This window comes from Triturus cristatus, chromosome 8 (assembly GCF_964204655.1).
Source record: "Triturus cristatus chromosome 8, aTriCri1.1, whole genome shotgun sequence".
NCBI lineage: Eukaryota > Metazoa > Chordata > Amphibia > Caudata > Salamandridae > Triturus > Triturus cristatus.
This window is the reverse complement of record NC_140591.1, coordinates 183757392-183784910: the sequence shown is the minus strand read 5'-3', so window position 1 is coordinate 183784910 and position 27519 is coordinate 183757392. Positions and strand designations below refer to the sequence as shown.

General features: G+C 47.6%; 1 protein-coding gene across 3 annotated transcripts in view; it reads left to right on the top strand.

The window, feature by feature from the left end:
* The window catches only part of LOC146801785 (E3 ubiquitin-protein ligase TTC3-like), a 1762960-nt gene that overhangs the window by 571445 nt on the left and 1163996 nt on the right, over positions 1-27519 (top strand). For all 3 annotated transcript variants that reach the window (XM_085621278.1, XM_085621277.1, XM_085621276.1), the window contains exon 24: positions 21624-21716. In XM_085621278.1, the coding sequence (XP_085477404.1) occupies positions 21624-21716 (93 nt within the window). The remainder of the gene's footprint in view (positions 1-21623; positions 21717-27519) is intronic.

The following is a 27519-nucleotide window of genomic DNA, read 5'->3' as shown; positions in this document are numbered from 1 at the left end:
TCCTCTTCCTCCTCTTCCACCTCTTCCCCCACCACACCACTCTCCCACACCATCACCTACCACAATAGATGATGATGACAACACCTCAGATGATGCAGGGGGAGGTGCGGATGATCCACCCCTTGGGGACCCTACCCCTACTGGCTCCCCTGACCCCTGGGATGATAACAGAGTCTCAGATGTCCCTTACACCCAACAGGATGTTATTTATCTCTCCAGGCCTCCCCCCCCTCCCCCCCTCTCGAGGACAATATCTTATTCAACCAGCTCCTTCACAGAGCTGTCCAATACCACGGGTTGGCCCTGCATACAGCCCCAGTAGAGGAGGATTTTCTTATGGACACCTTTGATACCACACAAAGGTCCACCTCAACTCTGCCCATGCTTAAAGGGGTCATTGAGCACGCACCAGAGATCTTCAAAGACCCTGTCAGGGCTCGGGTCATCAACCCAAGAATAGAAAAGAAATATAAAGCTGCCCCTACTGACCCACTAGACTCCCTAGAAGTCTCTCATACTAGGAAGAGAGCAAATTCCCAAACGTTAGGTGACGCACCACCACCAGACAAGGAATCAAAACTCCTAGACGCCACTGGCAAACGTACAACGTCACAGGCAGCAAATATTTGGCGCATTGCTAATGCCCAAGCGCTCCTAGCCAGGTATGACAGGGAACATTATGACGAGCTTGAGTCCATAATGCAGCACCTCCCTGACAAATATAAAAACAGGGCCAGTGAACTCATCCAGGAGGGTATGACCATCACTAACACCTCCGTCCGGTGTGCCCTAGATGTAGCAGATACCGCCTCAAGGGCAATAAACACCAGTGTCCTTTTGCGCAGGCATGCCTGGTTACGAATATTAGGTTTTGAACCCAAAGTACAGCGTTCTATACTCAATCAGCCTTTTGATGAGCAACACCTATTTGGCCCCAATGTAGACATTTCCCTTGAGAAAATGAAGTAGGATACAGACACCGCCAAATCTATGGGAGCCTTGCAATCGCAAGCTCCCAGACGGTCCTTTCATCGCTCATCCTTCAGAAGCGCACATCGAGGCAACCCCTTATAGCCCCTCCACCTCTTACAAAGCTCCCGCACAATCCACCTTTACTAGAGGTTACCAAAGGGTTGGTTACAGGGGGAATAACAGCAAAGGCAGAGGCAAAAACAACAATTCCTGCTCTGCCTCCACACCTACCCCATGACTTCCCTCCACTCCCCCCCTGACCATTCCACTCCAGTCGGGGGAAGACTCCACCAATTTCTCCCTGCCTGGATAAACATCACTTCAGACAGGTGGGTCCACCAAATCATTCAATCAGGCTACTGTCTCAAACTAACATCTACCCCCCCTACCATACCACCCAAACACCGTCCAATGTCACAAGAACATTTGTTACTGTTAAAGGAGGAGGTAATCTCCCTCCTCCAAAAAAGTGCAATAGAACCAGTTCCCCTGCACCAACAAAACAAGGGAGTTTACTCCCTCTATTTTCTCATACCAAAGAAGGACGGATCTCTAAGGCCTATTTTAGACATCATACCCCTAAACCTATACATACATTCAGACCACTTCCACATGGTCACACTTCAGCAGCTCCTCCCTCTGCTTTGCCAGGGCAACTTCCTTGCTACTCTAGACCTCAAGGACGCCTATTTCCACATTTCCATTCACAGCGCTCACAGAAAATACCTCAGATTCGTAGTGGACGGTCAGCACTATCAATTCAAAGTACTCCCATTTGGAGTCACCACAGCACCAAAAGTGTTTACCAAGTGCGTAGCAGTGGCGGCAGCACACCTAAGAAGACAACACATACATGTCTCCCCAGATCTAGACGACTGGCTTATAAAAGCCAGCTCATACAATCAGTGTGTACAACACACTCACGCCACCATCCAACAACTTCACGACTTGGGGTTCACAATAAATCACGCCAAGTCACAGCTGCAACCGTCCCACTCGCAACAATACCTCGGTGCCACAATGCACACCTTAAGAGCGCTCGACTACCCCAGTCCCGCCCGGATAGTGAGCATGCAAGCTCTTCTCACCAGATTCCACCCGCAACACTCTCTTCCAACTCGAGTGTTCATGCAACTCATAGGGATGATGGCCTCTTGCATATTCATAGTGCCTCATGCAAGACTCCAGATACGTCCTCTCCACGAGTGCTTAGCACGCCAATGGAACCAGGCTCAAGGTCAGCTAACAGATGTGGTGTTGGTGGACGGTCATACCCATCGCTCTCTGCAGTGGTGGAACACCAAGAACCTTTCCTAAGGGCGACCGTTCCTCGAGCCAGTTCCTCAAATAGTCATCATAGCGGACGCATCGCTCTCCGGATGGGGAGCTCACCTACTACATCACACCATGCAGGGCAGGTGGACAATTCAACAAAGGTTACTCCACATCAACCACCTGGAGTTACTAGCCATATTCCTAGCCTTAAAAGCATTTCAAAAACAAATATCAGGCAAGACTGTCTTAGTCCGCGCCGACAACATGACAGTTATGTATTCTATCCAAAAACAAGGCGGGACACACTCTGCAGCTCTCTCTGCTCGTACAGAGCAAATGGAGGTGGGCTATACCTCAGAAAAATTTTCTCCTAGCCCAACATGTCCCAGGAGTCCAAAACACAATATCGATCTCTTGAGCCGTCAAACACAACAAATCCACGAGTGGGAACTTCATCCACAAGTTCTTCAAACATTTTTTCACATGTGGGGGCAACCACAGATAGGCCTCTTCGCCACCCAAGAACACGCCAAATGCCCAAACTTCGCCGCCAGGTATCCTCACCCATTGTCCAAAGGCAATGCGATATGGAGGAACTGGTCAGGCAGATTTGCGTATGCTTTTCTGCCTCTACCACTCATTCCGCTAGTGGTGCGCAAACTACAGCAACACTCCTTAACGCTCATCCTAGTTGCTCCAACTTGGGCCAGACTGCCATGGTACACCAAACTGCTGGAACTCTCAGTAGTTCCGCACCAAAAACTACACTTCTCTCCATGCCTCCTAACCCAGAACCATGGAGAGATCCAACACCCGGACCCAGTTCAGCTCAACCTAGCGATCTGGCTCCTGAAGTCCTGGAATTCGGTTACCTTAACCTTCCTCCTGACTGTATGAACGTCATCGGAGAAGCTAGACAGCCTACCATGAGAGCATGCTATGCAGCCAAGTAGAAAAGATTTGTGATATACTGCCATAACAATAACACTAATCCCCTAGATGTGTCTATCCAACACATCATAGGCTACTTACTACACCTCCAAAGATGCAACCTAGCCTATACGTCTATCAGACTGCATCTTGCTGCCATAGCAGCATATCTACAAAATAGACAGCATCTCTCACTTTCAGAGTACCTGCCATAAAGGCCTTTATAGAATGACTCAAAAGAATATTTCCCCCCAGAGTACCACCTTCCACAGTGTGGAATTTAAACATCGTTCTCACAAGACTAATGGGGCCTCCATTTGAACCTCTACATAAACGTGAGCTACAATTCTTAACATGGAAAACTGCTTTCCTCATAGCCATTACTTCTCTACGAAGAGTTAGTGAACTACAAGCACTAACCATTCAAGAACCTTTTCTGCAGATGCATCTGAATAAAGTTGTTCTCTGAACTAATCCAAAATTCCTCCCTAAAGTAATTTCTTCCTTCCACCTCAATCAATCTGTAGAGCTGCCTGTATTCTTCTCGCAGCCACAAACAGTCGCAGAAAGAGCTCTTCACACCTTTGATGTCAAAAGAGCACTACTATACTATGTCAAAAGAGCACTACTATAGAGAGAACAAAACCTTTTCGTAAGACCAAACAACTATTTGTGTCTTTCTCACCACCACACAACGGCAACCCCATATCAAAATCTATGATAGCTAGGTGGATTGTCAAATGCATACAGATTTGTTACCACAAAGCAAAACGTACATTATCTGTTCCTCCTAAAGCCCACTCTACACGAAAGATAGGGGCTTCAATGGCATTTTTATGGAACATCCCTTTAGATGATATCTGCAGAGCAGCTAAATGGTCTACACCGCACACATTCACAAAACACTATTGCGTTGATGTGCAAACTAAACAGGCTAGTGTGGGCCAGTCTGTACTCAAAACACTATTTCAGACTACTGCAACAGATACTGGTGGTCGCCGCTAGGAGGGGATACTGCTTTACAATCTATGCACAGTGTGTAATCTGCCGCTCATATGTCTCGAACGGAATATGCTACTTACCAGTATACATCTGTTCTTGGCATGTAGAGCTGCAGATCTACACACGCCCACACGGCTCCCCAGCTACCTTTATCTGTTCCAGTATTATCTTACTTAGATACACCACACATGGGCATCTTTCCTGTTTCTTACTAAGCTCCATCATTTCCCTGCTGGCGAAAAACAATCTGAGGATGGAGCCGATGCCCATGCGCACTATGATCCAAAGGAGGGGTCATATACCTCGTGACTTCCAAAGACTTTCCAAGACAAAAACAAGTGCAAACATCCGAGCCCAACACCAGATGGCGATCTATGCACAGTGCGTAGATCTACAGCTCTACATGCCAAGAACAGATGCATACTGGTAAGTAGCATATTCCTTTTGCCTTGTTCTTCATGTGGGAAGAAGAGATTACATTTTGAAGATCCCCACAAGCAATGCATTTACTGTCTTTATTCAGCACACAAGGTTACGTGCTGCAGGATTTGTAGAACCTTTCCTGCTAAGACTTTGAAAGATCGAGAAGGAAGATTGCTAGTTTGGCTGGAAAAATTGAAAGCTACATCTGATGTCGTTTCAGGAGATGATGGCGGTGTTAGTCCTCAGGTGTCCACCCCTCTAACCAAGAAGAGGGATAGATCTGATGATCCCCCTGAGCGACAGAGTAAGACCTTGAAGAAGCCTCACTCTGAGACTGGTCACTCTTCCTCTAGAAAAGAGAAGCTTTCATTCTCTTCAGAGGTGAAATCTGGTGATAAAAGAAAGATTTCAGTGAAAACTGCCTCTAAACAGCAGAAAACTCAGTCTGAGTCTGTCAGGATCCCATCGACTTCGGAAAAAGCCCCGTCGACGACGAAATCTCCTCAGACGGTGAGTGTTTCCTCGCCGTCGACGAACAACATCCCGTCGTCGACGATTGCTTCATCGACGATGATACCATTGCCTGTTTCGTCGCCGCCGACAATACCAACGACGACGACTACTCATTTCTCGTCGACGCCTACCTTGTCGCCGACAATGCAGCTGCCGTCGATGCTTCCGCCGTCGACGACGATTCAACTCCCGTCGACGAGTCCACCTTTGACGACGATACTACTCCCGTCGACGATTCCACCGCAGACAATACAACTCCCGTCGATGAGCTCACCGTCGACGACGGCAGCGGCTTCGACGACAACATCGTCGATGATGGGTTTTCCATCAACGACGTCGACGATGACAATGTTGACGGTAGCTTCTGTTATGGCTATTTCAGCTGGTACTGACTCACCGTCTATGTACATCTCGTCAACGCTGAAGTGTAAAAGACCTACATCTTTACATATTACACCAGTTTTGACATCAAAATTATCGTCGTCGTTACCATCTTCAAGAAACTATTATCAGGACGTTTCTCATATTTCACCCTTGCCTCCTAGTCACTATCTGGAGGAGTCAGATGATGATGATGGACGTTTGAACCCAGCACGTAACCCTTTTCAACCCCGGATTAAATATCAGGATGAAGACGATGAAGAATACTATGAGCATTGTGAGTCTCTGCGAGGTTCTCAAGAGACTTCATTTCAGCAGGAACCTATGGTGCAAATGCCTTTTGCCTTGATGCAGGACCTGACGCCTATGTTAAGGGATTATCATACACGCTTTCCACCAGCAGCGCCTGTTCCAACACAACCTACTACGCCTCCTGTTTTGCCGATTGCAGGTCCTTCTGCCCCTACCAATGAACCTCAGGATGTTTTACCTGTGCAACATTTAGTCCAGGATGATGATGACGAGGCTGTGGCTGAAGTTGGGGAATTACTAAACTCGCCCACGACTGTGGATGAATGGGACGAATACTTGATTCCTACGCCATCTTCACCAGTTCCTCAGGCAGTACATTCCCCTCCTGAAGATATTGGAGGTTTTCATGCAATTATGGAGAGGGCAGCAACCCGGTTTCACCTTCCTGTATCTGTGAAGCAAACAGAGTGTTTCCTTTACGATTTTAAGGACCATAGTAGGAAGTCTGTACGTTCAATCCCTATAATAGATCATAAATGGGAAGAAGGAACTAAAATAATAAAAAATCAATTTTCAGTCCCTGCTATTCTACGTAGAATCGATAAAAAAGTACAAAGCACCATATAATGCTCCTGCTTGCCTGTCCGGACATCCTAGACCAGATTCCGTTATGTCACAGGCGGCTCAACGTAAGTCTCGGAATTCATCCATTCCTGTGACAGCACTTGATAATATTGGTAAGCGTTTTACCACCATGGCGGGTGCTTCAGTTCGTGCTACAAACTCTCTGGCGATTCTAGGGCGATATGACCGCCAACTATGGTCGGACATTTCTCCATATCTCGATTACTTACCTGATGACAAGAAGCAGGAGGCAAAGAAAATTCGTTTGGAAGAAGGAGAAAGGGCTGCATCAGAAATAATTGATATTTCTATGGACCTAGCTTCCTTGGGCCTTCGTCAGCTTGCTGTCAGGGGAATGGAGACCTATCCTGGATTTAAGAATGCTGAACAAATATCTTCAAAAGAAATCTTTTCGCATGGTCATGCTTCAAGAAATCCTTCAGCTTCTGGACCATGCAGATTTCATGACAACATTGGATCTCCAGGATGCATACTTCTACATCCCCATTCATCCCAACATCGAACATTCTTTGTTTCACTGTGGCAGATGCTCATTTACAATTCATAGGCCTTCCCTTCGGCCTACGTTCAGCCCCGAGAGTCTTTATGAAATTCCTGGCCCAGGTGGCCGCTCACCTCAGACTTCAAGCCATACAATTATTCCCTTATCTGGACGATTGGCTAATAAAGGCTCCTTCCTTTCGGCAGGCTTCTCGAGCAACGTCCACATGCCTCCAACTATTTCAATCCCTGGGACTGTCCCTGAATATCCAAAAATCAGTTCTTAGACCTTTTCAAAGAATTCAATTTATATGGGCAGTGTTGGATACTATCCAGGACAAGGCATGCTTGTCCAAAGAAAGGCAATCATGTCTGATTTCTCTGACATCAGAACTCCAAAGAAGAAGGTTCTTTTCTGTGAGAATCATCAAATCATTCCTGGGAATACTATCCTCCGCAATTCTGTTGGTACCTCACACCCGTCTAAGGATGCGGCCGATCCAAGAGGAACTAGAAAGTCAGTGGCTGCAGACCTCAGGGTCGTTCGACGACCTAGTAAAAATAACTCCAGTTATGTGAGAAGCACTGCTTTGGTGGCTGCGCTCCAAGAATGTCTCAATCGGGTTCACTTTTCTTCCTTCCGTCCTGGAGTTCATCCTCACTACAGATGCCTCCATAGAAGGGTGGGGTGCACACCTTTAAGATCTTTGCATAAGAGGAAGGTGGTCTGCTGCGATGGCGAAAATGCATATCAATTTCTTGGAGCTCCGAGCCATTTTCCTGGCGTTGCAGTCCTTTCTCCCAAGGTTTCGAGGGTCAACAGTTCATATCAGAACCGACAACACCACTTGCATGCACTACTTAAACAAGCAAGGAGGTACCCGTTCACACATTCTGTCTCAAGAGCAAGGGCCAGATTCTTCATCCTCGTCCAGTCCAATTGCATCTTCATGCATGGTTTCTGGATTCACAGAATTCAAAGAGGTAGATTTACCTCAGGATTGTAGAGATATTCTTGCTAGGGCAAGAGCTCCTTCTACTTTAAAGACTTATGCTTTGAAATGGAAACAATTCTGTGCCTGGTGCAGTGACAGGGACTTGCATTCTTTACGATGTTCTCCAGATAAGGTTCTGCCTTGTCTTCTTTCGCTATCTAGATCTGGTCTTATGTTTACATCGGTTACGTTACATTTAGCGGCCATATCGACCTACAGACGTTCTGCAGGAGCTGCATCCCTTTGCTCTAATCGCTTGATCAAACAGTTTCTAAAGGGGCTTTTCAGAACTTTTCCACCCGTCAGAGCTCCTCCTCCAGAATGGAGGCTTAATCAGATGTTACAACAGCTCATGAAGCATCCATTTGAGCCTGTTCACAAAGCTGAACTCAAGTACCTCTCTTGGAAAACGGCACTTCTAGTGGCTCTAACCTCTGCCTGGAGAGTCAGTGAAATCCAGGCTTTCACTACAACAACCTTATTTGAAATTCACCAATGATTATGTCCTCCTCAGAACTAATCCAACGTTTATGCCGAAGGTCCCCTTTACATTCCATCTTAATGAGCCTGTTATACTCCGTTCGTTCTTTCCCAATCCGTCTTCCTCTGCTGAAAAGACTTTACATATCTTGGATGTTAAAAGGTGTCTGAAATTCTACATTTCACGTACTGTGTCCATCAGAAAGTCGGATCAATTGTTAATTTCTTGTGGTGGTCAAAAGCCAGGAACAGCTGTGACAAAATCCACTATTGCAAAGTGGATTGCATCTACTATTCAGTTCTGCCATTCTAAAGCTGGACATCCTTTATCTATGAAACCCAAGGCTCATTCCACAAGGGCAGTGTCCTCATCTACTGCTCTTTTTGGCAGAGTACCTTTGGAGAAGATATGCCGTGCTGCGACCTGGAAAAATGTGCACACTTTTACACGGCATTACTGTCTGGATCTGGCACCTGAGGCTGAATTAGCTGTTGGTAAAGCAGTGTTACAAAACCTCTTTAAATAAGGTAAGCCTCTGTAAGGAGGTGATTATGTCATTACATGTTCACAAATACAAGATGTATTGTGTGTTTTTTTAGGTCTCGCACTGCGCAAGCGAGAGTCCTTTAGTTCTGGTTTTTCTGGGTTTCAGAAATCGCTCTAGGAATCGCACACGCTCGTGCGTGTGCGATTACTTTTTAGCTCCCCCATTGGCTTTTGCGTGCGTCTTCTTCCAAAAGACTGCACACAATTGGCCTGAGGCGCGCGCATAGCTCCTCCCATGGCCTATTGGTGTCCATTACGCACACCAAGCGCGTAACAGACACCTATAGGCCGTGAGTGGAGCTGTGATCGTGCCGAGTCAGGCGTGACGCGCGCGCCACTTGCTTTTCTTTACTTCTTGTATAAGCGCGGGTGCCACGATTATACCAAAGGTAAAGAAATAGATTTTTGTTTCTATTTCTTTACGTTTGGTATAATTGCGGCACCCGCGCTTTACTTTTAATGTTATAAGTAAAGCGCTGGCGCCGCGATTATACTAAAAGTAAAGGATTAGAAAAAAACAAGTGTTACCTGTGTGTGTTCAGGCCCGGAGAGGGGTTGTGCTACTGGGCCTGTCCTTCCCTTCACTCTCGCACTATTTCTGTTCTTTTTTTCGTGGCCTGCATGACAAGATTAGGGAGGCTTTACTCGTTCCCCTGCTCAGGAGCATAAATATCAAACAATGCAGACCTGCTCGGTTACACTAACAATGACTTCAAACAGACATGGTGTGTCATACAGTCTACATATATATTGCGTCTTGTCAAGCTATGGAAGACTGTGGGGAAATAACAGCTCCCATGCCGTTACTGTTTCATTTACTGTCTCATAATCACCTTTAGAGGGCATATTTTTCACTGCACCTTTGAACGTAAGAACTGTATGTTCGAGGCATATGAGCTGCAGATTATACACTTTTGCATAGATCGCCATCTGGTGTTGGGCCCGGATGTTTGCAGTTTGTTTTTCTTCTTGGACAGTCTTTGGAAGTCACGAGTTCGGTGACTCCTCCTTCGGTCCGTACTGCGCATGGGCTTCGGCTCCATCCTCAGATTGTTTTTTTCCGCCATCGGGCTCGGATGTAATACTTCGTGCTCCGGCTTCGAACCTTTCCAGTTCGACCTTCGACGAAAAATCCTCGTCCATCGAGATTCTTTAGACGGAATCAACTTCTTCATCTCTCTCTTCGGCACTTCCTCCATTCCAGACATCGGCAGCGGCCTTCGGGCCTATCTCGACTCCGGTCTCGGCCGATGGAAAGGACTCCCTTCAAGAAGTGCCCAAAATGTGGGTCTAAATTTCCCCACACCGACCTCCATCAGGTGTGCAACCTCTGCCTCTCTCCCGAACACGAGGCCCGAGACTGCCCCGCCTGCAAGTCTTTTCGATCGAAAAAGACTATTCGGGATCGACGAGCTCGACGCACCATGGCGCACTCATCGACCTCGGCTCCACCTGACATCTTCGGAGAAGACACCGGAGCTTCGGGACAGCAGCACACCGAGCGGGAGGACGATGTCGTCAGCGCTTCCGAGGCCGACGACTCCGACGTGGAGGAGATCGCACCGGCGCAGAGGGTCGGGAGTACTCCACCCCCTCCCGCGCCCATACCGAAAGAGACTCCGGTTACCCCTTCGCCTCCAGGCCTAGGAAAAGCCAAGCATACTGCTTCCATCACCCCTCCTTCGGGCCCGGTAAAAAAGCATCACAAGTCTCCTGGCGGCTCGGGCTCGAGCCAGCCTCCCAGCGGCGCCGACAAACATTCTTCGGCGCCGAAGAAAACAAGTTCCGTTCCGAAGCCATCGGTGTCAAAACCTGGCCTCTCGGTGCCGACCAAACACAAATCCCTTGCCACCGATGCTTCCGTGTCGAAGCCTGCCTCGGCGCCGACCAAAAAATCGGACACCCCGAGAAAGCACGGCGCGGATAAACCGACGAAGCCTTTGTTTCCGAAAACATCGGCACCGATGGAGGAATCGGTGCCGGAGGAGCTTTTCTCACCGGATCCTCTTCAAAAGACTTTAACTAAGGATCCCAGGACTGGACATTTAATTTTGTCTTCCAAGAAAAGACTTTTGGACAAGCCTACTCCTCCCCCACCACCAAAACGGAAGGACTCTGCCACATCCCCGTTCAGAGTACCCTCCCCACCACCTCCACCTCCTCCTCCACCTCCTCCCCCCCCCTCCACCCCCTCCATCTCCGCCCCTACCTTCTCCACCCTTGCCTCATCGGTCTCCAACCCCGTCTCCAGACCCTGATGACCACGTAGATCCATTCTATGATCCCACAGATGCCCCGCAGGACCCCACTCCTCCGGGAACACCTGACCCATGGGAGGATTATCACAATCCCGACGTCCCAGATGTGCCTCAGGATGATCTCTATCCATCCAGGCCGTCTCCACCAGAGGACTCCCTGGGGTTCCACCACCTCTTACAACGGGCGGCACATTACCATGGGGTGGAATTACACAGTGATCCAGTTGAGGAAGACTTCCTACTTGACACGTTTGACATTGCAGATAAATCCACCGCTATACTACCCATGCTTAAAGGGGTGACCAAGCATGCCACAGAGGTTTTCAAAGACCCCGTTAGAGCTAGGGTCTTAAACCCCAGAATAGAAAAGAAGTACAAGGCAGCCCCCACGGATCCTGTATATATTAAAGGACCTGCGCCCCTAGACTCACTAGTGGTTTCCACAGCTAGAAAGCGCTCCAACTCTCAGTCATCTGGTGAGGCTCCACCACCTGATAAGGAGTCCAAGCTTTTAGATGCGTCAGGCAAACGCACTGCCTCGCAAGCTGCCAATATGTGGCACATCGCCAACACGCAGGCGCTGCTAGCAAGGTACGATAGAGCGCACTATGATGAGCTGGAGGCTCTCATGCAGCATCTCCCGGAGAAATATAAGAATAAAGCTCATGAGCTAATACAAGAGGGAAAGATTATTACCAACACCTCTATTAAATGTGCACTTGACACAGCAGACACGGCGTCCAGGGCTATAAACACCAGTGTCCTTAAACCACCCTTTTGACCAACAATACTTATTTGGCCCAAAAGTAGACGAAGCCCTGGAAAAAATGAAGGAGGATACAGATACGGCGAAGTCTATGGGAGCCCTGCAATCACAAACCCCTAGACGCTCCTTTCGCCGTTCCTCCTTTCGAGGCTCTGGCAGAGGTTACTCTTCCGATAACGCCTCCACTTCCTACAAGTCCCCTGCTCAAAATACCTTCTCAAAGGGCTACCAAAGAGGTGGATATCGGGGAAACAATAATAAAGGCAGGGGCAAAACCAACACCGCCCGTTCTGCCACACCGCCCACACAATGACTTTCCCCCGCTACCCCAGACCATTCCACTCCGGTCGGGGGCAGACTACAACACTTCCTTCAAAACTGGGAGGCCATAACATCAGACAAATGGGTAACCCAAATTATTCGGTCAGGATACTGTCTTGAACTAACCTCTACCCCCCCAAATATTCCACCCAGACACCGTGCGATGTCACAAGAACATACCACACTTCTGAAACAAGAGGTACTCTCCCTCCTGCAAAAACATGCGATAGAGCAGGTACCCGTCGATCAGCAAAATCTAGGGGTCTACTCTCTGTACTTTCTCATACCGAAGAAAGACGAGACCCTACGGCCCATTCTAGACCTCCGGCCTCTAAATGCATCCATCCATTCAGACCATTTTCATATGGTAACTCTTCAGCAAGTTCTCCCACTCCTCCGTCAGGGCGACTTTCTCACTACACTGGACCTGAATGACGCATACTTTCATATCCCAATACACCCTGCTCACAGAAAGTACCTCCGATTTGTGGTGGACGGCCAACATTATCAGTTCAGGGTTCTCCCCTTCGGGGTTACAACCGCACCACGGGTGTTTACCAAATGCCTGGCAGTAGTGGCAGCACACCTCCGAAGACAAAACATTCACATCTTCCCCTACCTGGACGACTGGCTCATAAAAGCCGCGTCCTACCACCAGTGTGTACAAAATACAAACACTACCATACAACTACTTCACCAGCTAGGCTTTACGGTGAATCACAAAGTCCCACTTGATACCGTCTCACACAAAGCAATACCTCGGTGCCACTATAGACACCTCAAAAGCTATAGCCCAGGGGTCTCCAACCGGTCGATCGCGAGCTACCGGTAGCTCGCGATCCCCCTGGGAGTAGCTCGGCCCGGCATCCAATTTTTATTGCTTCATTCTAAGCTCCGGTATCTATTTATTATCCCATCGTTATTTTTTTAGGTGTGTTATGAGCGCTTGCCCGCCCTCACCCAAACCAGCTGCTCGGATAGGCTGAAGTGAGCTTAGCTGGGGCGGGGCAGGCTGAAGAACATGACGTTCTTCCTGAACTCCAGCACAGGCAGGAACTGCTTCACTGGCCTTCTCCGAACTGGCAGCGCGCTTTATATCCTGCGCAACGTGTGCTCAAAGCAGCAGGACGGAAAGCCCGGTAAGCTGCAGTTCAGGTGGCACAAGCATGGTGATCTATCAACGCGACGGAAAACCGTGCCACATGCCTTTTGATCCTGCGAGAAGTGGGACACATTAACAGATTGGTAAGCGAGCCCTTAGTTCAGTAGCTGCATAGTAAGTGAAAACAGCTCAGTGGATGTCAGACCTTTTGATGTGAAAGTGCGCGGCCGTGCATGCAATACTCCCCCGCCCCCAAAAAAATAATCGTAGTGAAACACTGCCTAATTTTAATGATTCTATAATAGTTAATCAGCATACTGATAATCGGAAAACCAAACACGCGCACTGGGGAGCACCGTCCTCATCTTCATTTTAAAAATGCGTGCAGCTGAAAAACATGCACTTTTAACTTTCATTATAACATTTCAGTAAACAAAGGCCTACTTTCAAGTGCTGCGGTTAGCAGATTGAAAAATGTATATTTGGAATTCAAGAAACAAGCCCGCGGGGAAAAAGTACTATGACTGCAAGTCAAAACGCTCTTAAGGATAGCTAATCCCCTTCCTGTCCACTAGCTGAAATACAATTGCCGAGTGGTCAGGTGACTCTTCATTTATAGGAATTTTTTAGGTATAAATCAGATAATAAATAAAGTTATTTCATTTTCCCTTTGTTCTGGTTACCAAGTGCTAATCAGATGACAGACAGCCCCAGCCATTACAGACAGCCCCAGCAGCGAGCAGTCTCAGTGCATGCTAGGCAGAAGTGAAGATATGTGTTCTCAAAGATGGCGGTTTACCTGCTTTCTCTGTCAGCAAACAGATTAATGAAAAGATGATCAGGGCGTACACGGGGAGATAGCATAGAGTGGCAAGACGTGGGTGCAGTCACTTGACTAAACAGACAGAAAATTAATTAGCAGTGCTTTTGGAAGAGGACGAGCAAAGCATGGGCCCAGGCTTACAGCCACTGTTTGTAACCTTAAAATGCGTCATCCGATAACGCAGATTAGAACAACCGGGAAAACTTCAAGGCTTTGTTCTTTAGTAATGCAGCAGATGCTCTGCCCCATGAGCAACCTTAGTAAGACTGAAAGATGTGACCCGCAGGGTACCCACAGATATCCTGAGCAGGTCCTTTATTCACCTGAGCTGTCTTCTTGGGACTGAAACTTCTGTCGTTTGCACTATTGCAAGTGAATTAATCCCATGAACTATCTCACGTAGACTGTAAGTGTAAACTGTGACCTCCGGTGCTTCGCAACAAGTGCATTAAGCCCCTGATCTATCCTACTTTCATTGGAACCAATGAGACATAGGTTAACTCAGATTAGTGAAGGAGGTGCATTTACCTCCGATGTATATTCTAGAACAGGAAACGTATCTGTAGGGAGATGTCCTACGTTAAACTATTCAACTATCTTACCGGGGCAAGAGGTGGTAAACTGTGGGTTACATCTGGAGCCCTGTATCAAGCACAATAACCTCCTGAGCTTTCGTAGTGTGTTTGAATCTGCGAGGTTCAGTTTGCATGCCTATTTCTGCAGCAGGTACATTAATCCATTGAGTTCGCTGCTATGGAACCATAATATGACCAGCATGGAAAACGTGGTTCTCATTAAAAAGTTACCAGTCTGCATTTTGTCACTTGACAGAAGCTGAAAGAGATATGTGGCTAAGTAACCAGATGGCGAGCTTAAGTTGTGTTTGAAACATTAATGATTAGAATTAGATGCAGCTAAAATATCTCAGAACCAGGTGCTAAATTCAAAAGTAGGGACGTGGGAACATTACTGTTATTTTCTGGGTGTTTTTTAATGTGAAGCTGGATGGACGAAAAACAATGTTTATACAGGTACACACCCTGGCGCTGAGAATACTCAAGGGGCATGCAACTGTTTTAACAGTGTTGTTGGCTACTTTTTTTGAAAACCAACATTTCTATTTTGTGAATATGTTTTTACAGGGTTTTCAGATTTTCCACATGCTACTTAAAATTAATACAATGTAAAATAAACCCACCCTCTTTAGTCCTACCTTCTAAAGAAGTGGGTAGGCAAGTCTGTGGTAGATGTGCAAACCTAAGTGCCTCCAAAAACATTTATTATGTAAATGGTTCAAACCTAGAAGAATCCAGAAAATCAAACTAAAAAAAACATTTACCTCTTTTTGCCTCCTATGGGCATTTTGCCCTAATAAAATATTTGTTTTCCCAAGGAAGCCATTTATCAAACATTGATTTATGGAATCAATTTTGCCTACGTTTCTCCCATTTCATAATAATGATAAGTTTATACCTCTCCAATATCATGTGGTGAATCTATCTTCATTTTGCCTGGTAATCCATACTGTTTTATTTAGTGGACAGCTGTCTGGCTATTATGAAATTCAAACTAAAAACAAAACCCAGAATACACCATCTCTTACCATAACAAGTTTCATGTTGGTACATAGTTGGAAAATTTGTCATGTAATAAAGCAGCGTTTCAGACTTTTTTTAAATGTATTTTTTAAATAAATTGTATCTATCTGAGCTAGCTGCAAGGTTGCAAACTGAAATCAGCAACTTTCTTTCCATGATTTAATTATCATAAAATGAAGTTCCTCAATGAAGGCACAGGTTTGTGCCCAGGGACAACTTTTACCTTCGGTTTTAAAAACTGAGATGCTAGTACAAACACTCATTTAATGAGCAGGAGCATGTTTTGTCATTTGAAAATAAAATAATGCACATGCTGAAACTAGAGTTGCCTCCTATCCAAATACCGGTCATTTGTTGTTGTTTTAATAGTCTGCAAAGGCCCGGCATGAAAGATAATCATAATTAATTTGTAGCATAACTTTTCTCCCTTTGTTTATTTGATAACGAGGAAATGAGAGGCATTTTGTTGCAGCATTTTTATAGCACTTACTAACCCAATGTATGGCACTGAAGTACTTACCTACACGGTGAGCAAGCTATGGCACATGTAGGGTGGATGGCTGGAAGTGTTTTCTTTGATTTGTGATTCTGTGTAGGACAGGTAGTGTTTCCATGTCTTGCTTGATGAACACCAAGGTGCAGTTATGTTATGGGACGCAGCGCGTAGCAGTGTAGTGGGTGACGAGGTATGAGACAGTTTTAAAGTAAAAAAAGCTGGGCGTGGGGAGTCTCTCGGAAAAAATTGTGAGTTGCTTAACCTTTAGTAGCTCACTACAATTTTCACTGATCAGAAGTAGCTCTCACTACAGAAAAGGTTGGAGACCCCTGCTATAGCCTATCCCAACTCAGCCAGGATCGCAAGCATGCAAGCCCTGCGCCAAAAGTTCCTTCTTCAGCACTCTCTCCCAGCAAGAGTGTTCATGAAACTAATAGGGATGATGGCGTCTTGCATTTTCATAGTGCCTCATGCAAGACTTCACATGCGTCCACTCCAAGAGTGCCTAGCACGCCAGTGGAACCAGGCCCAGGGTCAGCTGACGGATCTGGTGTTGGTGGACGGCCGCACTCCTCGATCTCTGCAGTGGTGGAACACCAAAAACCTTTCCAAAGGGCGACCGTTCCTGGACCCGGTTCTTCAGGTGATTCTAACTACGGACGCATCGCTCTCCGGCTGGGGAGCGCATCTATTACACCTCACAGTGCAAGGTCTATGGACGCCACAACAGAGGTTACTCCACATCAACCATCTGGAGTTATTGGCGATCTTTCTAGCCCTGAAATCATTCCAGAAACAAATTTCAGCCAAAGCAGTCCTAATTTTCACAGACAATATGACTGCAATGTATTATATTCAAAAACAGGGGGAGACACACTCTCCCCAGCTCTCCCGCTTAGCACAGAGCATATGGAGATGGGCAATTCCACAAAAAATCTTTCTCCTGGCACAACACGTCCCAGGCATACAAAACACCATGGCAGATCTGCTTAGCAGACAAACGCAGCAAATGCACGAATGGGAACTGCATCCACAAGTTCTTCACCCATTCTTCCACAAGTGGGGGCATCCTCAGATAGACCTCTTCGCCACCCACGAAAACAAAAAATGCCCAAGCTTCGCCGCCAGATACCCACACCCATTGTCCAAAGGCAATGCGATATGGATGAACTGGTCAGGCAAATTTGCATACGCCTTTCCACCTCTCCCGCTAATTCCATTAGTGGTAAGGAAGCTACAACAGCACTCCCTCAGACTCATTTTGGTAGCTCCAACATGGGCCAGGCAGCCGTGCTAAACCACACTACTACAGCTCTCAGTGGTACCACACCAAAAGCTGCACCTGTCCCCATGCCTCCTAACCCAGAACCATGGAGAAATCAGGCACCCGGACCCAGCTCAGCTCAACCTAGCGATCTGGCTCCTGAAATCTTAGAATTTGGATACCTTAACCTTCCCCCTGATTGCATGAACATTATCAGGGAAGCCAGATGTCCTACCACTCGAGCATGCTATGCCGCAAAGTGGAAGAGATTTGTTGTTTACTGCCGTAACAATACAATCGACCCCTTAGATGCATCCATACAGCACATCATATGCTATCTGCTCCATCTTCAAAGGTGTAACCTGGCCTATTCATCCATACGTTTACACCTAGCAGCAATTGCTGCTTACCTACAAACCAGACAGCATTTATCACTGTTCAGAGTGCCTGCTATTAAAGCCTTTATGGAAGGCCTTAAAAGAGTAATTCCACCCAGGGCACCACCTTCCCCTGTATGGAATCTAAACGTAGTTCTTACAAGGCTAATGGGTCCGCCCTTCGAACCAATGCATAAATGCGAGCTACAGTTCCTCACTTGGAAAACAGCTTTCCTCGTAGCTATCACTTCCCTTAGTAGGGTTAGTGAGATACAAGCGTTCACTATACAGGAACCTTTTTTACAGATACATCACAGCAAGGTGATACTTCGCACAAATCCAAAATTTCTGCCCAAGGTCATTTCCCCCTTCCATCTTAATCAATCGGTGGAATTACCGTTTTTTTTCTCGCAACCCCAATCTGTTGCGGAAAGAGCTCTACATACACTTGATGTTAAAAGGGCTTTACTGTACTACATACAAAGAACGCAACCTTTCAGAAAGACTAAACAGTTGTTTGTCTCCTTCTCTCCACCGCATAAAGGCAACCCCATCTCTAAATCAGGGATAGCTAGGTGGATTGTAAAGTGCATACAAATTTGCTATCAAAAAGCAAAAAGAACATTATCTGTTCCACCTAAAGCCCACTCTACAAGAAAGATAGGGGCTTCTATGGCTTTTCTAAGGAACATACTAGATGACATCTGCAAAGCAGCCACATGGTCAACACCGCACACCTTCACAAAACATTACTGTGTAGACGTGCACTCTAAACAACAAGCTAGTGTGGGCCAGGCTGTACTAAAGACACTATTTCAAACCACTGCAACGGATACCGGTGGTCGCCGCTAAGGTTGGGTACTGCTATATAATATATGCAAAAGTGTATAATCTGCAGCTCATATGCCTCGAACGGAATATGCTACTTACCAGTATGCATCTGTTCTTGGCATGTAGAGCTGCAGATCTATACACGCCCACCCGCCTCCCCGGCTACCTGTATCCGTTCCAGGCTATCTTATTTAGATACAACACACATGGGTTTCTTCACTATTATCACTACGCTCCATCTTTTCCCTGCTGGCGAAAAACAATCTGAGGATGGAGCCGAAGCCCATGCGCAGTACGGACCGAAGGAGGAGTCACCTAACTCGTGACTTCCAAAGACTGTCCAAGAAGAAAAACAAACTGCAAACATCCGGGCCCAACACCAGATGGCGATCTATGCAAAAGTGTATAGATCTGCAGCTCTACATGCCAAGAACAGATGCATACTGGTAAGTAGCATATTCCATACCAGCTACATAGGGCCCTAACAATTATTTCTAAACTAGAACTGGATAGATATTTAGTTTATAGGCATAATGCTGTGTCTTTTAAGCAGAGAATGCGCACCGCAGAGTCAGGTGTAAGCACTGGCTCTAGCAATCAAGGCACTAGCTAAGCCACTAAGATAACTAACACGTACATATACCATGAAGAGTCTTTAGGACAACAAATTGGCTGTTTCTTGAATGAGTTTGTTTCATTTTAGTGCATTACTTTAGATCACTGTCGTGGCATAATAAAATTATTGTATTTTTAAAACATGCAGTTTTCTCCACTGGTAAAACCCTGACAACATTGCTATAACACAATCAAGAGATATTACTTTGCTATGTGCAGTTTATACATATCGAGTAATGTATTTTGAATAAAATTGTTGTCTACTGAATCATATGAGAGAGTTTTTAATTATTTTTTTTAGATAATGAATGTAAATTTCTTCATAGGCGCTCTCAGATTTGGAGCCACAGTAAAACAGAGTTGTTTGCCTAGGATCACACAATTTGTTTAAATAGGGAGACTTGGTACAGCAGGCCTACGAGTGAGGTGACCAAGCCTTAGCACGTCCGCATTAGTGTGCTTTACTATATAGGAAGACAGTGCATTATATTCAACTTTCAAATAATAAATGCCAGGTGAAAAATGTTAAGGGCAGCTGAAGTGAAACCACTGTTGGAATCGGTCCATGATGTTTTGCCGCTTCCAAAACATGCTCCCCTGAGCAGGTGGTAGTGAGGGAATCCATGAAAGAGAGTGTTGGGGATGGGTGAGGTAGTGAGGGAATCCATGAAAGTGTTGGGGATGAGTTAGGTAGTGAGGGAATCCATGAAAGAGTGTTGGGGATGGGTGGGGGGGGGGGGGGCAACAAACATACTCACACTGGGCGCCACTAAAGCTAAAATCAGCTCTGAAGGTAACACGTTACTTGCATCCAGGGTGAATTTCATGTGTGATAGATACATAGACGTTTTCATATCTACTAAATGTTAGTATGTACCCAAAAATGACACGTGTTTGAGGTAGGTGCAAAGTAGGACCTTCTTCAGGTTTTCATATGTGCTGTACTGTATAGCCCACATACAAAGTAGGAAAAGTTGCACAATATGTCTGCGCGTAGTATTTTGTACTGGAAGGCTATCCTTCCAGCGCAAAATCTATCCTACAACTCATGCACTCACCTTTGCACCATCTTCGTAGGTATGGCGCTGCCCTGCTCTCGCCTTCTTACTTAACGCAGCACAGCAACTTTGGTTGCCGTGCTGCGTTGTGTGAAAAATGTGTACACTTTCCCCAAAAAGTAGCTAGACCATTTCAAAAATAGTTGCCAAGAGTGACTTTATGAGTGTGTCCGGTATGTTTTTTTTTCTTCTGAAATGTGGCAACCTTAGGTACGGAAATGTTTCTCAGAAGTCGAGGAAAGCCGCCGGGCTCGCTCCCCACCACCTATTTTCTGTCAGTTTCACTCGTGATGACGTTTTTTCCCGCTTCGCAGAACAAGCATTTGCAATGCAATAGGTCTCGCATTTACGCAAGTTTAAGCTATTGGCATTGTAAATGAAAATGCCTTTTTTTTTAAACATAAATAAAAGGCATTGTCATTTACAATGCCAATAGCTTAAACTCGCGTAAATGCGAGACCTATTGTATTGCAAATGCTTGTCTATTTTATTGCTATGCATTACTGTATTGATATTATTTCTTATGATACCCATCATCCGCTATATAACTAAGGATTCTACTGCTAACTATTCTGATTATAACCATCTGAATCTAGGAAAGATTCCCCAATACTGGATAAGAAAACGAGTTAATTACCTGTAACTTTCATAAATTCACATGCGACCCACCGTCCTCCCCGGAGAGGCTTACCTTATTGCTAATACATACTTATTGTCACTTGTGCTACGAAAATCTGAGGGTTTGCCTCTCTGTGGAGTGTTCTAAGAGGGTGCTGCAGCCTGATTGGCTGTGTTCCAAATGTGGTTCTTTTTTACAAAAGGACTAAGATAGGCTAATGTAGTGACTTTACTGTCCATACTAGCCTATTGTGTAATGTTTTTTATGACTATTATGTATATCTATTTTATTGAACCGCGAGACTCCCACCTCGTCGGCGGGGATGATTCTAAGCATGTGAATCAATGAAAGATACCAATACTGGATAACTGAAGTTACAGGTAAGTAACTCGTTTTCCTCTCTCCGAATGAGAGTATTTTAGTCAAGTGGCTGACTTTGTACTTTGACTTTTGAGCAGAAGCTAAATGATTAAAACACATTATCGTTATTGTCCTGCTGTAATACTAAAGCATGTTTTGTAGAAGTCACAGAAGTCTTGCCCAGAGCTATCGATTTGCTGTAACGAAATCATATTAATGACCCTTTTTCTTTTTAATCAGGATTGTCTGAAAGACCCATGCTTTACTCCAGATTGTGAAGGCAACATTTGTCGTGTTGTTATCTATGGTTCTACTGGTCTGGTAAAATGGCAGGTGAGAATAATTTAACAACAAGCTAGGGTGCGAGGGTTCTGTGATCGTCTGTAGCCTGCCAGTATAATGCATTGTTATATAAACTATGCTCCCATTTAAATTGGCAAGGGGAAATATCACAGAGAATGCTATGGTTTACTTTTTAGTCCCAAAACTCTGTTTTAGGATAGATTAGGGTGTTAGGGCAGCAGCTGCACCGAAATATGCATTAGGAATATTTCTTGGAGTGCAAGACTGGCAAAATAGTTCAGATGGCTAATGCATTTCCTGCAGCGATCTAGTTGTTTTTTCGAATTCCATAAAATAGCTCTGAGAGTTAATGTGCCTTCTCAGAGCAACAAGTATAAACGGAAAAGGTGACAGAGTCAATTGACAGTAAGAAACTCACCAAATGTGCATTGGTTGTGGAGATCCTTTTGAAACTTGCAGGTCACCATGTTCGATACAAGTATGTAAGTATGCATGTAAAATGCAAAGGTATACATTTGAATCCTTGTATCTGAAAGAGACACGTTAGTGATAGATATCCCCAGGCGTCAGACTGGATCCGGAAAGTTTTCGTCAGCAGTACCCCTGCGCGTCGGAAGGTGGCGTCATGCGGCTCCATCGCTGACGTCCGTTCTTTCTTTTTACGCAACAGCAAGCGCAGATCCGGTTAGAGCACGTACCCTAGTCACTTTTTGACTACCTTTTGAGACTTTTTGTCTTAAATTTTTGAGTCTTTGACTCCTGGTGCCACGTAGGGATGCCTGGGTTTAAATCCTGTGGGGCCTGTCGCCGAACGATGTCGGTGGCCGACCCCCATGGCGTATGTCTCTACTGTCTGGAGTGCGACCATGACTCCCGGTCATGTTCAGACTGCCTGGCAATGGCTCCGAAGGCCTTACGGGAGCGGTCCCGTAAGCTGCTGGAGGCCCGGCAGTCATCTTCGTGCCATTCGAGGTCCAGGGGTCGATCGAGGGACCGACCGCGGAGCTATCCTCATCGCTCCTCGGGGTCAAAGTCTTCACACTCTGAATCGGGTAAGAGACATCATAAGAAGAAGTCGAAGAAACTTTTTCACTCTCAGACGTTCCCCCGTCAGTCTCCGGATGAGGTAGCCGGGAGTACCTCGCCCACGGCTCTTTTGGAGCCTGTGAGTCCCACAGCCTACCCAGCTTATCCGGTTCAGTCGGCGACTCCTGCCCAGGTGCAAGCTTTCCTTGCCCCCATGGACCGCCTTTTCAGGCCTAGGGCTCATGCTGTTGCGCCTTCGGGTCCGCGGTCACAGCTGAGGGCCCTCCCTTACCGCCTGTTCCACTGCCGGCGGCTCAGGCCCCGGCTGCAGCTCCATTCCCAGCACCGCAGTGGGTTCCGTTCGTTCTACCACTGTCCTTGCGTGGTTTCCCGGACAATTTTGTTCCTAATTGGGACACGGAGCCGGACCGGCGCCCTTCCCGGCGCTGTTCGACCCTTTTTATTCCCCTGTCCCTCCCCCACCACTGCAGCCTGTTCCACGGGTGGTGGAGTACGGGGACGACTGGGAGGGGTCTGAGGACCCTCTTGCACGGCATTGCTGGGCGGAACAGAAATGGACAGAAGAGTTGGAGGATGCAGGTGGCCTCGACCTCTCCTCTGAACCTAGTTTTCTTTCTCCTCCTGCTGTAGCTATGGAGGAAGGCGCCACATACACTGTAGTGCTCCGTAGAGCAGCTGAGGCCCTTGACCTTGACCTGCCTTCGGTTACTCTCAAAACTAATCTCCTCACTGAAGTACTTCAACCGGCGGCAAGCTCGATTGAGCCCCTGCTACCATTCAATGAGGCGTTAACTGACGTATTGATGGGCACTTGGTCTAGAACAGCAACAGGGGTTCCCGTGGATAAAAACGAAGCCAGGCGTCATCGCCCGGCCCCGGGTGACCCTGCTTTTCAGACAACCCACCCAACTCTGAAGAGGCTGGTCATCCAGGCCTCCACTTCCCAAAGCACATTCCCAACCGCCCCACCGGATAAGGAATCCATGAAGCTGAAGCAGTTCGACAAGAAACTGTTTTCATCTGCCAGCTTAGGGCTGCGGTCGGTGAACACCGCATGCATTTTGGGCCGGTACTCCCACGCTGTATGGGACACGGTTGCGCAGGTGCTGCCTCAGTGTCCGAAGGAGTTTTGGACAGTGCTTTCCCAAGCTGTTGCTGAGGGGAAAGATGCAGCGAAGTTTGCCATATGATGTGGACTGGACACTGCAGACTCACTTGGTAGGGCGATTTCCATGACAGTGGCCCTCCGTCGCCATGCCTGGTTGCGGTCCACTGGGTTTTTGGGGGATGTTCAAAGTTCTGTTATGGACATGCCCTTTGATGGTACTCGCCTCTTTGGCGATAAGACAGATAGTGCGCTGGAGTGTTTTAAGGACTCCCGGTCTACGGCCAAGTCCTTGGGTCTCCACCACGCGCCCAGCCATGTCTGCTTTTCATTCCTTTCGTGGCCACGGAAGTGGCACCCTGACACGTTCGTTCAGCCAGAAGCCTGCGCAGAACCAACCTCAGTGCGGTTGAGGACGTGGTTCCTGCTGCGGCAGGACAGGGAAGCCAGCGTGCAGGTCAGTCCACCTCCACTCCCTCAGCATCCGCCTCAAAGCTTTCCTAGTCTGAGCTTTGGGGCACACACCACGCCGGTGGGCGGCAGGATTCGCCATCACCTCCCCCACTGGCGCTCCGTTACCTCGGACAGGTGGGTGTTGCAAATCGTCCGAAGGGGCTACTCTTTCCCCTTCGAGTCTGCCACTCCAGCCATGAAACCTCAGTTCCACCGTATGTCCGGGGACCATTTTGCGCTTCTCCAGCAGGAAGTCACGGCCCTCTTGGCCAAGGGGGCCATCGAGCGCGTTCCTTGGCCAGATGTAGGACGTGGTTGTTATTCCCACTACTTTCTGGTCCCCAAGAAGGAGAAAGGGGGCCTACGCCACATCTTGGACCTCAGGAACGTCAACCGCTTCCTCCTGAAGGAGAAGTTCAAGATGTTGACTCTGGCTCAGGTCTTGGCTGCCCTCGACCCCGGAGATTGGATGGTAGCGTTGGACTTGCAGGATGCATATTTTCATATCCCCGTCCTGCCGACCCGAAAGGGATGGCGGTGGTCGCAGCTCATCTGCACAGATCAGGAGTTTGTCTTCCCCTATCTCAACGACTGATTGTTGAAGGCGGGCTCGTCCCAGGCAGTCGTCTCCCACCTCCGGACTACGGCCGACCTCCTGCATTTGCTGGGGTTCTCCATCAACGTGCCAAAGTCTCACCTTAGCCCCTCTCAGTAGCTCCTCTTCATAGGAGCGGTTCTGGATTTGACGCAGTTTCGGGTTTATCCTCCCGAGCAGTGAGTCCGGGATATTCAGGCTATGAATCCGACCTTTCAGCCTCTCTCCTGGGTTTTGGTCAGGATGACCCTCTGGCTCCTGGGCCTGATGGCATCCTGCTAGTGCAACATGCCAGATGGCATATGCAGGCTCTGCAGTGGGACCTGAAGTGCCAGTGGGCACAACATCAGGGCAACCTGTCCGATCACGTCCAGATTTCGGTGGGCACTGCACAACTATTACAGTGGTGGCTCACGAATCGCGATTGGGTCAAGGGCAGATCCCTCTACCTTCCCCAACCGGAACATACAGTGGTGACGGATGAGTCCCTCCTGGGATGGGGCGGCCACTTGGGAGAGGCGGAGATCAGAGGCCTCTGGTCTCCGGCGGATTCCTGGCTCCATATCAACCTTTTGGAGATTCGGGCGATCTGGATTGCACTGAAAGCATTCATTCCCTCTGTCCAGGGAAGTGTAGTGCAGGTGTTCACAGACAACAAACCGCCATGTGGTACTGCAACAAACAGGGCGGGGTGGGGTCGTGGACCCTATGTCAGGAGGCTCTGCGCCTCTGGACATGGCTGGAACATCAAGGCATTACCTTGGTGGTTCAACACCTGGCAGGTTCTCAGAACGCCAGGGCGGACGAACTCAGCCGCCGGTGGATGATGGATCACGAATGGCGTCTGCACTCGGACGTGGCACAAGGTTTTTTTCTGCAGTTGGGAGAGCCTTGGCTAGATCTATTCGCCACCGAAGAGAACGCGCAATGTCATAAGATCTGTATGTTGGAATTTCCAAGGCAGCACTCGCTCAGCGACGCTTTTAGTCGCGAGTGGAGCTGCAGTCTGTTATACGCCTTTCCGCCTATACCACTTCTGCCCAGAGTGCCGAAGAAGATTCGGCGCGACCGGGCCCAAGTCATCCTTGTGGATCCCCCGATCCGACTGCCTTTTCGGGAGGATCTTCTGTCGCAGCAGCAGGGGACCGTCCTCCACTCAAACCTGTCCAGCCTCCACCTCCATGCGTGGAGATTGAGCGGCGACAGTTGATGCCATTTGACTTTCCTCCTGAAGTCTGTGATATCATTCTGGCAGCCAGGCTTCCTCCCACTAAAACCGTATACACCTGCAGGTGGAACAAACTTGTGGCATGGTGCACAGCAAAGGCTGTGGACCCCCTTTCTGCCCCTCTTTCCGAGGTCTTTCTGTTCCTTCTCTCTTTGGCCCAGCAGGGCTCTGCTCTGGGCACTATTAAAGGCTATCTTTTGGCCATCTCCGCCTTTCTTCGGCTTCCAGATCAGCCTTCTCTTTTTAAGTCCCCAGTTATTAATCGCTTCCTCAAAGGCATTACACACATGTTTCCTCCCGTGCCTTTCATAATGCCTGAATGGGACATAAATCTTATCTTGACATATCTGATGTTTGCTCCCTTTGAGCCCCTTCATAACTGTCCCTTATGTCTTCTCACTCTCCAAACGGCTTTCCTGGTTGCTATCACCTCTGCCAGAAGAGTGAGTGAGCTCCAGGCGCTTTCTTCTAAACCTCCTTTTCTTTCTGTTCATCCGGACAAGGTGGTTTTAAAGACTTGTCCTTCTTTCTTGCCGAAGGTTGTCACGCCCTTCCACATCGGGCAGACCATCACTTTGCCCACCTTCTTTCCGCCTCCACATCCTTCAAAAGAGGGAGAGGCTCCACCGTCTGGGCCCAAAACGTGCGCTCTCGTTCTACCTGAAGCGCACACAACAGTTTCGGGTGGATGACCAGCTTTTTGTTGGCTGCGTGAGCGCCAAAAAAGGTTGGGCAGTACACAAATCGTCTCTCGGTGGGTCGTTCTGTGCATCAAAGCATGTTACTCGTTGGCTAAGAAGGAGCCTCCTGTGAGACTGCGTGCCCATTCTACCGGGGCAACAGCAGCCACTACTGCCTTGGGACGTGGCATTCCCTTGCGTGACATTTGTCAGGCAGCTATGTGGGCCTCACTGCAAACGTTTACCAAGCATTATTGCTTTGACAGTCAAGTCCAGAGAGACGGCTTCATTGGCCGTTCTGTCCTCTGTGACTTTGTGGTGTAATCTTGTTTGCAGACCCACCACTGGGGTTAGTATTAATGGGGTATCTATTCTAAGGTAAGGAATCTATCACTTACATGTCTCTTTCAGATGCACAAGTTACTACTTGTGTAATGATATATCGGTAAGAGACATTAGTTAGTGATAGGATCCTTACCACCCCACCCATCCTACCCCGCTCTGCGACCTGATTTCTAGGGTTAAGGTCATCCCTTTAAGGGCCCTGTTTTCATGGCACCAGTGGTCAGTTTCTTGGATGGCTCTGCGTTCCTGGCGCGGAAAGTCGTGTACAGAACTGATGTCAGCACGCATGGGTGGCACCTAAGTAGTGTCCGTGACGTCATCTTGGCGCATACAACGCCAGCGACGGACGAGGAGCCGTACGACGCCACCTTCCGACGCGC